This window comes from Dermacentor silvarum, chromosome 1 (genome assembly GCF_013339745.2).
Source record: "Dermacentor silvarum isolate Dsil-2018 chromosome 1, BIME_Dsil_1.4, whole genome shotgun sequence".
Taxonomy (NCBI): domain Eukaryota; kingdom Metazoa; phylum Arthropoda; class Arachnida; order Ixodida; family Ixodidae; genus Dermacentor; species Dermacentor silvarum.
Window position 1 is genome coordinate 119,320,168 of NC_051154.1, and position 13,174 is coordinate 119,333,341.

A 13,174-nucleotide genomic window follows, 5' to 3' on the forward strand; every position below is an offset into this window, starting at 1 on the left:
CAACACGGATATAAAGAAGCCCCAAATCGTAGGGAAAACAAGCAAGCCAGCACAATTTTTTTTTAATTCAAAATAACAAATAACAAGAAGAAAGAGCAGTTTAAACCAGTATAGTATAGATTCGTTTCTTTCACATCTATTTAAAGAAAAAAATCTGAAGGTGGAATTTTGATTTTAATCCAACTTTTCATGGAAGATGCTCATTGATCCCAAATGCATTTACACCTTACCCCAAAATATGTAAAGGCCAGTTGCCCACTGTCAACAAATGCAGACTAACCTTTACCTTTTTGAGATAGGTTGTTCAACTGTTGCACTGTGATACACACCTGCCAACCTGTGAAGTTTAAAATTTACAAAAATCCCCCGAACATAACAAGAGAAGGGGAGGAGTGGGAAATTGCTTAAATGTTTAACCAGCGCCTCCTCTACTCTGAGATGCCTGGCACGTCGGCCGCGCTCCTATTGTTCGTCCGGGACCGCTGTGTTTCTCCGGCTTTCCGCGAGGTGGCGCTAACTTCTGACACTACGCACCGCTTGCTCCGCAATAGAAAGTCACTGCTCCGGTCCCTCTCCGAAGGTTTGCAGCGCTGAACGGTGAAAAAAAAATTGTGCTTCAAGATTTGCAAAGCTCAGCAGAGTGAAAATAGGTAGTTTTGAAGACGAAATGAGAAAGTAAATGAAGTAAAATAAAGATAACTGTTTATTTACTGCAGCAGAAGTGCAGGCTAAATATTCTTTGCTAAAAGGGCATGTTGCAGATAACTCATAATTACAATAATTGATTCAATATGAAAAAAGACAAAAAGCATGAATGCAAAGCGAGAGCAAATATGGGCTCATGCACATAATGCTAAGGAAATTATGAACAAAGAAGAAAAAAATATGTGAACATTTTTGGCAGGAATAAGTATGACACTGTTTATGCATATTAGCAGCAGTCCCAGCTATGAAGAAAAATGCAAAAGATTGACAGTTAATAGACGTGCAAAACAGGAAATGGCTTTGCTATCACAAACAAGGGTAGGGAAATGAGGGGGTTCGTTATGCCATATATACATATTAAAGAAGCCAACAATTATTGAAAGAAAGGAATAGGGAAGAAAGGTTCCCCAATTCATAACACTGTAATCTTAATTTTTCATGCCTGCAGTCCGATAAAATCACTTCACTAAACAAACAAAGAACATCAAAGTCTACATTTATTGTATGCAGTTTCAATATCAATGTTATTAGATGCAGATATCGGCTTCATAAATTTTTTTTCCTATGAGCTGTATAAAAGCCTCCCGTGGTCATCATTGCAGCTTTGACATTTCAACACAGGCAAGACTGCGATTACACTCACGCTGCGTTACAAACACTGCTCCATAGGTTTCAGGAGAGATTTTCGGTTTGATAGCATTCCACATATTTCTTCAGACCACAAAGAACTAATGAGTTCTACTGTCTGGTAGTAGAGGCCACCCCTATCTTGGTGGGAAATCAACCCATCCATAACAGAGTTTCTGTTTGCCTTCTTAACTAAAGCCACACAGTTCTCACACGCAATTTTTTCACTATATATATATATATATATATATATATATATATATTATAACTACGCGAGATATACAAGACAGAAAAGCCAGGGAGCTTCTTGCGCTGGATTGACATGCAAAAGGGCACGCAGCAATACCGTGTGGCTGGGCTTCAACTGCGGTTATTAGGCCGAGCAATGAAGCGGCAAGACAAACGATAAAAAGCAGCACTTCGGGCGCCGAGAAAAACTAATGGCGAATTCCATTAGGAGAAGAGGAGCAGGGCGCCGAGTCGGGTGACAGCGCAGTGAGAGCAGGCACACTCGACCCGCCACTGGAATACGGCGTGCATTCGGAGAGCAGGTGGGAGGGGGACTTGTGAGGAGAAATGTACCATGTGACTAAAGCAATCGACGTCCCACCATTCTCTGCAGGAGAGCGGCAAAACATGCCTGATCATCTTGTAATCTGTCGGGCTTAACGCTGTCACCGTTTGCGGCCACGTACTACATACTTTTGTGCAGCGCCGATGCATTCCTTAACGTTTCCGCCTGCGAAGATCATCTCAAGTTGAGCTCTAGCAGCTTTCGCTGCTGTCACCGTCGAGCGTCTCAAGCACTTCAGCAAGGCCTTCGAAGACGCTTTGCTGCCGCTGTCACCCGCGCATCCGACGAGAAGCAAGGCGGACTAGAAATGCCAGGATCTGTCGCTAAATCGCTGCGAAGCTCGCTCGTATCACCGACGTCAAAATCAGCGGTGTCAAAACACAAACCACGCTAGGCTGCCGCCATTGCCGCCGCGCGCGCCGGCTGAAGCAAAATAAAAAGAAATGAGGAGGATATGACGGTTTAAGCCACGTGACTTCCTCCGTACTCCGCTTTTCAAGCGAGAGCAGTCCGGACTGCTCCCAGCTGCTCTCGGCGCTGCGAAACTGCTCTAGTTCTACCACTGGATGACGGCGCTCCCACTCCTGTTCGACCACTGAAACACGTCGCCTCTGGAACGAGCACTTTCAGCGTGCTTTTGAGTGCTCCTGTTCTCCCAATGGAATTCGCCATAAGACCTAGAACGTTAATCCTGACTCCGAATGGGCTACCACCGATACTGCGCGGGCACTAGCGGTGTCGGTGGGGCGCACGATAGTGTCAGAACACAGCGCGCCGCTGCGCGGCAGCGGCGCGCGTAAACAGTAGAGGGTTGAGCGGGGGCTTCGGCGCTGATGTGCCAGGCATCCTAGTAAAGGAGGCGTTGGTTTAACCCTTTGAGGGTCACTGCCGTACATGTACGGTGTCGGAAACAAGTCCCAAATGGTCAGAGACGTACATGTACAGCGAATAAACATGCCTTTTCGGAATGAAGCGCCACCTATCATTGCTCTGGCGGTGCTGCAACCTCCCGCAACTTTAAAAAATTATTGTCCTGCTACCTCTCAGATTCCACCAGAACTGATTTTTGGCTTCTCTCTATTCAGCTGCCCCAGTGGTGGGTTAGGACTATTCCCACGTCGTCTTTACTGCCAAGTGCTCATGTTCATGCTTGCACACTTTATATTCAGCTTTCTCGCACATGTTTTTAGTTACAGGCGTAGAACAACTTATGCTTCTTATCATTCAAAGTGTTGTGTCAAGATGCTTGCCACATGGCACTCCGATAAGCGTGCAATTACTTTGTTTAAAGGCGGGCGCTTGCATACCAGCGATACTAAGCGAGTATTTTTGCGAGATGTGAAAGAAGTGATTTAATCCCATCTAGCAATCAAACAATTGATCACTGCAAGTTCCTCACTTGCTTCCTTTTCCGACAGGCACACTCCACTGAATTTGCTTGCAGGCAAATTAGTGCAGCACACTAAATTAGAAAATGTTGGTCGCAAGAAGTGTTTGAGAACACAAGTTTTTGGCAATATTTATCAAGGATGAAAATCAAAACTCAGAAATTGAATTTAATGAAAGTTCAGGCTAAATGTACGACTACCACATGGCATTAAAATGGCTGTTCAAGCATCCCTAAGTGTTCCTGACATGAAAATAGTGGGAACGAAACATGGAGAATTTAACAAAATTCTACAGTAGCTAAAGCTGAGGTAATTCCTCAGCAATCAAGTGTCAAATTAAGAGAAAACTGAGGCTCTGGCCACCTCCACAGGATCATTAGCTTACCTATCCCGTTCCCGTGACGTTCCTCTATATGATCGCCTTGAGTCCTGGCTGCTACAGACCCTCAACTCTGAAACAAAAGGAGTTACGAGAGGCCATAAAGCCTAAAAAGCAGCAAAATGGCAGACATGGTGCGACAGAAAACAGTGGCTAAACATAATGAATGAAATGAGCTCAAGTTCCGCACACAATTACAACTTTTGCAAAAGCAGAGCATAAGTTATCAATTTTCATGCCAAAGTTTGACTTAACTTGCCCCCTATAATCACATGTTGTGCAATCTTTATAGCTTCATGCTACTAGGGCTAGAATCTAAAATAATACAGCAAAGGTTTCTCAGAAATTTTATCATGGTAAAATATTGTAACGATGCGGAAGTCACAGATAATGATGTCTTTACAATAAATACAAGAGCGGTAACGATAAATAAACAAGATGGCTATCGCGACTGAATCCACCTCCACACGTCAAATCGTCTTCTTCTGACTGGCGCCACTCTCGGTTGCACCGTAACATAACCCTGTAAAGGCGCCGTCTATGCGGTAACAATAAAGGACGAAAACTCGCGGCGAAGTAAGGCTTCAGCCGAGACACATGCACAACGTCATGGGAAAAGGCGAGTCCAGCGGGGGCGATCTTGTAGTTGACATTGCCAAGGTGACGCAATATCATGCAGGGCCTGGTGTAGCGCGGCATCAACTTTTCAGACAAGCCTATGCAGCAACATGGTGTCCATAAGAGGACAATAAAGCCAGGTGGAAATCAAACGTCCCGATGTTGGCTGTTGTACCGGATCCTCTGCACGGCTTGAGACTCATTGAGCCGGGAGCTGGCAATCTGACGCGCCCTGCGAGACCGGGTGAAGACGCCTTGAGCATATTCAGTGGGAGTGTTGGTTGAAAAAGGAAGCAATGTGTCAAAGGGCAGAGTAGGGTGGCGGCCGAATAGAAGGTAAAATGGTGAAAAGCCAGCGATCTCGTGACGGGACGAATTATAGGCGAAGGTCACGAAGGGTAACGTGCTGTCCCAATCAGTGTGGTCGTCAGAAACGTACATAGACAGCATTTTGTCTGCGTTTGTCTGCGGATGGTAGGCGGTGGAAAGCTTGTGCTCGGCAGAACAGGAGCGAAGTAGGTCTTCAATACCTCAAGACAAAAAGGTGCGGCCGCAATCAGTGAGGAGCTGCCGGGGTGCGCCGTGATGGAGGATGACGTCATGTAAAAGGATTAGTTGCACAGCTTGTGGGAAATAGCTCGCGTGATCGCGTACTGCGTCGCATAGTCAGTCGCGACAATGACCCACTTATTGCCAGATGTCAACGTCGGAAAAGGGCTGAGAGGATCGAGACCAATGCGAAAGAATGGTTCTGAAGGCACATTGATGAGGTGAAGACGTCCAGCAGGAAGCACAGCAGGTTTTTTGCAGCGCTGACAGAGCGCACAGACTGCAATGTAGCGGCGCAACAGAGTGGTACAGGCCTGGCAAGCAGAAGCGGCGCCGTACGCAGTCGTAAGTACAAGAAACGCCGAGGTGGCCTGATGTAGGTGCGTCATGCAACTGCTCAAGAACAGATGTCCAGAGATGGCGCGGGACGAGTAAAAATTCTGGTACATCAGGGCGTAAGCTGCGGCGGTAAAGAACGTCGTCGCGGTGTACGAAGATGTGCAGCGTGGGCTCTGAATGCCCAGAATGGAGACCCCCGATCGATGAGAACACGTAACGTAAGCAGTAATGACGCCATTGTTCAGTGCGAATATCCCGCAGATCAGAGATGGCTAAGACGCAGGCATCGCTGTCATGTGCATCATTTTCAGGGCGGTCGACAGGGTGACAGGAGAGACAGTTGGCGTCCTTGTGCAAGCGGCCACACTTCTATACAACAACAAATGAATATTCTTGGAGCTGTAGCGCCCATCTACCCAATCGTCCAAGTGGGGTTTTTAAGTGATGAGAGCCAGCACAAGGCGTGGTGATCGGTAACCACGGAAAATGTGTGGCCATACAAGTAGGGGCGGAATTTGGCTACTGCCCAAACTAATGCCAGGCACTCCCGTTCACTGATTTAAAAATTTCTCTCGGCAGGTGACAGGAGGCAGCTGGCATATGCAATCATGCGCTCTGCGTTACCCTGCCACTGAACGAGTACAGCCCCAATGCCATGGCGACTGGCATCCGTGTGAAGTTCAGTGGGAGCAGATGGATTATAATGAGCAAGTAATGGTGGATCCGTTAGCAAGCGTACGAGTGCGGAGAAGGCTTTGGTCTGAGCAAGGCCCCATGTGAAAGCAATGTCCTTCTTAAGTAAGTCGGTAAAGGCCCAACCGCATGCACGCGATTTTCGAGCGACAGCGACAAGCGACGGCGACAAGCGACAGGTTTTGCCGTCGCGGAGGGCGATCCGTCGCTGTCGCTGGTCGTGTCGCCGGTTTCTGGCCAGCCAGAAAATATCGCTTGTCGCCCGGAAGTCAGCGTGACGACATCCGCTGGGGACAGTGATTGCACAAGTACATGGCAGCATTCAGTCTGCCCGCTTCGATCTGAATTCGCTCTTGCAACTTGCTCTCTGCTGTGACAGCAAAAAATAAATTGTACAATCAGTTATCGCTTCACCTCATCGCTAGTTGAAGACTAAGTATCGGCGCTCTCTTGTCGTTATTATTGAGATCAGTTGTTTTGTTTTGACGCTGTTAGGCCTGAGACGCCACCGAGAGCCGAGAAAGTGTTTTAAGTTTTACTCAACAGATGGCGCCACGGCACTTTACGCTGGCGGCATGGGACGGAGTTCCACTGGGGATGCATGGGACGGATTTTCACTGGGGATGATAGCATATTTTAGCTAGGTCTAGATAAAACATTCACCATTTGATAAAATTGAGATTTCTTTAGGTGCGCAAGATAACATTTATTCGCACAACAATGTAAATCCGTTGCTACTCTTTTTCGCGATGTCGCGTTCATGTGGTTGCTCCACGCCGCGACACAACAGCGCGACAGGGTGTGCCTGTCGCGTCGCTTGTCGCTGTCGCTTGAATATCGCGTGCATGCGGTTGGGCCTTAAGTGGGTGAGCGTTGTCGGCGAAATTCTTCTTGAAGCGACAGAAGTACAAGCAGAGTCTGACAAAGCTTCTTACGTCTGCGGTAGAAGATGGAACAGGAAAGTTCTGGACATCACAAATCTTGTCAGGGTCGGGTTGACGCCAGTGCACTGACGAGAATGCCAAGAACAGTAATTTGACGACGTCCAAAGTGGCACTTAGTCGAGTTCAATTGCAGGCCGGCACGTCGAAAAACAGCAAGAATGGCCAACAGACGTGTTAGATGACTCACGAAAGTTGGTGAAAAGACTATCACATTGTCTAGGTAACACAGACATGTAGACCATTTATAGCCGTGAAGGAAGGAGTCCATCATTCTTTCTAAAGTTGCCGGGGCATTACAAAGACCGAACGGCATAACCTTGAACTGGTAGAGGCCGTCAGGTGTTACAAAAGCAGTTTTCCCGCGGTCCATGTCATCTACCGAGATGTGCTAATAGCCATGTATGTATGAAGTACTTGGCTCCGTGCAAGCAGTCCAAAGCATCATCAATACGCTGCAAGGGGTAGGACGTGATTTTGTTGAAGTGTCGTAAATCGACACAAAAGCACCAACTACCGTCCTTCTTGACAAGGACAACAGGGGAGGCCCACAGACTGCAAGATGGCTCGATAACACCTTTAGTCAACGTCTTATCGACTTCTCGTGTCACTTGTTATTCAGCATGTGAAGCACACGGCCCACAGCGTATCGTACTGGCTGCTCCGGTGTAAGTACGATGAGTGACCACCGATGTCTGGGCTAAAGGGCGGCCGTCAAGGTAAAAAAAAGTCGCTGTAAGTTTCCAAGAGACGGCGGAGGTCAGCAGCTTGTGCAGGAAGGTCAGGTGCAATCATCTTGCTAAGTTCGTCTGTGACTAGAGTAGGTGAATCAGAGGTTCCTGTAGAGGGCAACGGTCAAAAGCCAATATCTCGCAATCGTTGACAGGCAAAGTGTCGCCCAAAGACATGCCTCTGGGAACAATTGAATGCAAGCTGTTAAAATTAAGGAGAGGGAGTGAAGTCTGATTGCCTGTAATAGGGAGCACAGTATGGGGAGCGGCCAAATTTTTTTTCAAGCAGTATGTCAGCAGTGGGACATAGTACATAGACGCCGTCGGGAACAGATGGAAACGACATGAGAGTGACGTACGTAATGGCTTGAGTTGACAGGCGGATGTCTTAGGCAGGGCATAACTGTGGCTGTGTGACTGGTGGACTATAGCAGCTGTGGGGTAGCTCAAGCTGAATAACACTAGACGCACAGTCAAAGAGGGCTGAATGGGACAACAAAAAGTTTAAGCCGAGTATAATGTCGTAGGGGCATTTTTCCAAAGCGGCAAACAACACAGTTGTTAAGCGCCCGGCAATGCCAATGCGAGCAGTGGACATACCAGGCACAGTAGGCGTTCCTCCATCAGCGACACGGAGGGTGCGTGATGCAGCAGGTGCGAGAACTTCATTTAGGCGTAGGCACAAGTGGGCGCTCTGTTCCTTATCACACTGGTGCCCGGTGTGGGTGCCAGTGTCAATGAGTGCTGGGACACTGCCGCCATCGACTACAACGTCCATCAAGTTCTGTTTGGTCGGCAAAGTGATCAGAGGGTTTTGCGGTCGAGTCGTCAATGCAGCGTCACCTCTGGGAGCTGAATCGCTTAGTTTTCCGGAGGCAGGCGTCGTGCTGCATTGGGGACGGTGGACAACGAGCCTGTGGCGATAGGGACAATGGTCAACAAGCTGGTGGCGAACGGGACTGGTGACGTCAGAATGATGACGAGGGGCTGTTCCAAGCGGCACGAGCGCCATCGTTGGGCTGTTGCAGTTCAAATGGAGGCTGGTAACGACGCTGGCTCTGTTCGGGGTGATAATAAATGGTGAACGGCGGTCATCGAGGGGAGGAGACAGTGCGGTTATTAGAATAGCGAGAAATGCGATTGGCGCTGAGCCGTGCTCCCTCAAGGGCTGCAGAAGATAGCGCCAACCTTTCCTTTTTCAAAATGAACCACTTAGTAGCAATGTGACCGATACGCTAGAATAGCCAGCAACGTGACCAATATGCTAGCAGGCAAAGCAGATTGGCCGATCGTTTGCGGTTCGCCACTCGGCCAGATTTCGGTAGCGTGCAGGATACAGCTGACCAGTGGATGGACAAGGAGCATTGGACAGCTGTGAAGGGGCAACGGCACATACAGTATGAACTCCAAGATTAGCAAGTTCTGCGCGGACTACTGCCTGCACAAGTGGCACTATAGGAGAGTTGTTCGGCTCACTGGGGCGGGAAAAAGGGGCTGCAGGAGCCATGGCTTCAAGTTCTCGCCACACTATTTGCGTCAGGTCGTTTGATGATGAAGGTTGCTGCATTCCTAGCCTATCGTCACAAGAGGATGTCCCAGCTGTGTTCGGCAGATGTGTGAACGGCGTGGCAATGCGACGGGTCTTGGCCTGCTCAAAGCGCCGACGCTCTTTTATGATGTCCTGTACTGTCTCACAATTTTTGCACATCAGCACATTGAACGCATCATCAGCAATCCCCTTCAGTACATGGCCAAACTTGTCCGACTCAGTCATATCGCGGTCGGCCTTACGGCACAGAGCCAGGACATCCTGGATGTAAGAGACTTATCATTTTGTGGACGTTTGGATGCAGGTGGCTAGTTCTTTCTTAGCGGCACTCTTCCGCTCGGCGGGATAGCCGAACAAGTCCCTCAGCTTCTGCTTGCAAGTGTCCCAGTCGTTAAGCTCTTCCTCGTGGTTATTATACCACACCTTCGCCGCGCCTTGTAGGCAGAACACCAAGTTAGCTAGCATAATCGTCGGATCCTATTTGTTGTGGGCACTTACACGCTTATATGTGGCGATCCAGTATTCTACGTCAAGGTGGTCGGTGCCGCAGAATGTTCCTGGATCCCGCGGCTGAGCCAGGATAAGCGTCAGGCTTGTAGGCGTTGATGTGGGCCACACCATTTCGGGTCCTGTTTTGTCCGTCATGTCCAGTCCGAGGTGACGGCCACTACGGAGCTCCCTTGTCCTCTCCTGGTTACCCCACACCTCTCACCAATTTGTTACGATGCGGAAGTCACAGATAAGATGTCTTTACAATATATACAAGAGCGGCAACGATACATAAACAAGATGGCTGTCGAGACTGATTCCACCTCCACACGTCAAATCATCGTCTTCTGACTGGCCCCACTCTCCGTTGCGCCGAAACAATATCTTACGCTGAATAGGTACACATATATTATCCCCTTCTTGGGCCATGCTTTCCTGCCCAACTCATACTCCACGTAGCTATAGCTACGTTCCACCCACTTTAGGCATGAAGTTATCCAGTGACACAAGTGCTGTGTGCTTCTGGTTGCCTTAGGTTTTCCCGTTTAACTTACAACTAGCTCGTTCTGACACATTCTCATGACTAGAGGCTGGATCTTTAGGCACTATCAATGTGGATTTCAGGCACCTTAAACAGGCACTTAATGTTTCATTTTAGGCATGATAGGCTCCGTAATAGTCACTATAATATATGCGAAAACCACGAACTGGTTTTCTGTATTTAATGCGTAAACCTGTTTTCTGGCAAGAAACTGACGTGTAGCATTTACTTGCCAGTTTGGAAAGGCAGCAGTCATGTTGTGCAAGCGATTGTCTTACAGGGCTTTGCTAAACAGACCAGAGGTCGCTTTTTCTGTCTATGCGTATACTGCATACAACTTAGTTAATACATTTATTCTGACAATATGAGCAGGTATAGTGTATACTAATTAGCTAAACTTCCTTGCTTGCACTAGTGGATCAGCGGAGCAAGCACAAAAAATATAAAATGCAATAGGAAGCGGTTAATGAGAGAAGATAAAATCCATGCCTAATAAATTGATGTCATTAAATGTTCCAGTAAGAAACCAAGAGTTGAATAGTGTATGTTTACAAATCTTTGTAAAATTTGTGACAGTAACACATGATTATCCTCTGTAGGTTTTAGGATTCAAGACTTTGCCTTTGCTCACTCAGAATAAGCTGGCCGGCTGAAACACTTTCCAAGACAGTAAAAAAATATTCCTGATTGCAGACAATGCTACTGTGAACATGCAAGCCAAATATTTTTCCAGTGCATCTAGCAACGAACCTATCATCTCGCATAACAGATTGCTTGCTCTCTTTTACGACTTTTGATACCCCCCCCCCCCCCCGTCTATTTTCACCTTATGTAGCAACAGTTATGACACACTGGGTGTGACAGGTTATTGGGCAGATTTCATCACTTTTTTTTTCCCCCATACCAGCTTGATGCCGAGATCATGTGGGAAGGACGTCACTAAACGCCAGCCATTAGGCCGACAATTTTTTTGTGCGAATAGGGAGTTACAAGTTTTGCGCACCCAAAGTTAAGTGATGCAAACCGTTTAGCATATAAAAGAATGCAAAAAGGTATACGCCAAGGCCATGAATGGAGCTGGCTAACACTCCCTGGGTTAGCTCTTGTACACATACACAAATGCGCAACAATGTGGGCATGGGAACAGCTGCCACTATAACACAATTGGCAGTGCAATGCACGCATAATGTGGAGGTTGTGAGGCCAGCTCCCCACCAAAAGCCAGTTTTTTTTTTTTTTTTGTCTACTTTCATTTTCCTCTAGCTTATTTCTACATTTGTTAAAACGACAAATAACTTTCCCTGTGCTTTCCTAGGCTTCATTATCTGTTGCCTTCATATGGTTGTGACAAAAATAAAAAAAAAATCGCACCCCTCAAATGATTCCGCTTCTTTTTTTGTAGCACAAACATCTTATGAGCTAGAACAGTTAAACTTCTATAGGCTGCGAGAAATTGAAATGAAAACATTTTGTATATTGCACAATATTTTTTTTCTTTATTATTTTTACGTTATCAGCACAACATTGTATACATTTCTTGTACTGGTCAGTAAAGTTCATTTTTAACACATTCTATTTCTTATCACACCTTAACATGTTTTTGAAACTTGTATCTTTGGAGAGTGCATTTCTTTAGCTTTCTATTGATATGCAGCATGTTATAGTAACCCTGATGGCATATTGAATAAAAAATCCTTACTAAAACCATTTATTCAGTGTTAAGGAAAGGGTTAAGACATTCCTATGTAAAATAATGTAACAGAATGCTAGCACAAAGGAAACATTTTTCAGAAGACTACCATGTATGACATAGAATGAAGAGTGCATGCATGTTTTGTCAAGGACGCACCTATTGGTGCCCTCAGTCGATATTTTTCTGAATTACAATGTAGACATGGTAAGTAAATAATAGCAAATTTAGCAGCCAAAGCTAGTATTTCAAATTAAAACATTTTTGTTAGGTGCGCAATACTGTTGAATCACCAGTTTAGGGACAAGAACCACTTAGCAACAGCCAATACACAAAACCTTTATTTTTCAACATGACAGGATCTAAGCCCTGCCATTTTGCAATGCCTGCCAGCAAAGTCAAACTGGCTGGTCGGTGCTAAGACAAAGCTGTCAGATATGCAGCAAGGAGCCTCTGGTGGGCAGTTAATAGCACTGACAAAACTACTTACGTAGCAGACAGCCTTTAAAGAAGACGCCACCTTCGCCTTTGACAGCAGCGTCTGCTTCTTTTTCTTCCTTAAACTGTACAAAGCCAAACCCCCCTTTGTGCAGAGAGATGCCTGGTAAGAGATAAAAATAATTCACAGCCAACAGAAACAGTTCGTGTGCCAAGTATAAAAATAGCTTAAAAATTATTTTATGTCTAAATCTTGCTTCATTTTTTGCAAAGAAATGGCTTCTCAAGTTATAAGAAATATAAGTAACTATATCAGCCTGTAACTATGTCAGCCTACTACAGATTGCACAAAGCACAGTTACATGTTTCACAGAGCTGCATACCACATGCAGTACACTGGACTTCCCTAAATTCCACATCAGTTATTTGACCGTGCATTTTCATCATTTCTTTAAATACAAACTTCCAATAACACAAGCAAACTTTTGGACGTCCTGCAGAGCACAAATTAACAGACGCCTACGGTACATACATGAGGCGAGCTATGGTATCTCATTAATAGCCTAGCATCAATTTAGAATTATTTACTTCGAATTCACTTAAAGTAACTACCATTGTACATCCAGCAAGTCATCTCCATCCGGCTTCACACAAAAATATGAATGAGCATCTGATACCTTGTATTTCACCGTACTTTGAAAATAGCTTCTGCAAGTCTTCGCGTTCAATGTGTTTCTTGAGATTGCCTACATAAATACGTGATGATGCTCTGGCTGGATCTGAGGTGTCACTGCTCAAGTGAGTGTCCATCAAGCTTTCTGAAAGTATACAAAACATTACACATTTACAAAAGATTCAAGTCAGCATACAACCGCATAATAGACAGCTCCCTTGGCAATTCACCATCGTAAATAACCAAGATA

The 13,174-nt window shown here is 46.1% G+C and overlaps 1 protein-coding gene across 6 annotated transcripts in view; it reads right to left on the reverse strand.

Annotated features, from left to right (window-relative positions):
- The window catches only part of LOC119435918 (nuclear receptor coactivator 5-like), a 206,026-nt gene that overhangs the window by 178,864 nt on the left and 13,988 nt on the right, over nucleotides 1-13,174 (reverse strand). For all 6 annotated transcript variants that reach the window (XR_007465293.1, XM_049660898.1, XM_049660896.1 and 3 more), the window contains exons 2-4: nucleotides 12,929-13,069; nucleotides 12,304-12,414; nucleotides 3,680-3,746 (exon numbers count right to left, since the gene is read on the reverse strand). Coding sequence is in view for 5 of the 6 variants with exons in the window: in XM_049660898.1 (XP_049516855.1) it covers nucleotides 3,680-3,746; nucleotides 12,304-12,414; nucleotides 12,929-13,061 (311 nt within the window). In the remaining variant the exon portion in view is untranslated. The remainder of the gene's footprint in view (nucleotides 1-3,679; nucleotides 3,747-12,303; nucleotides 12,415-12,928; nucleotides 13,070-13,174) is intronic.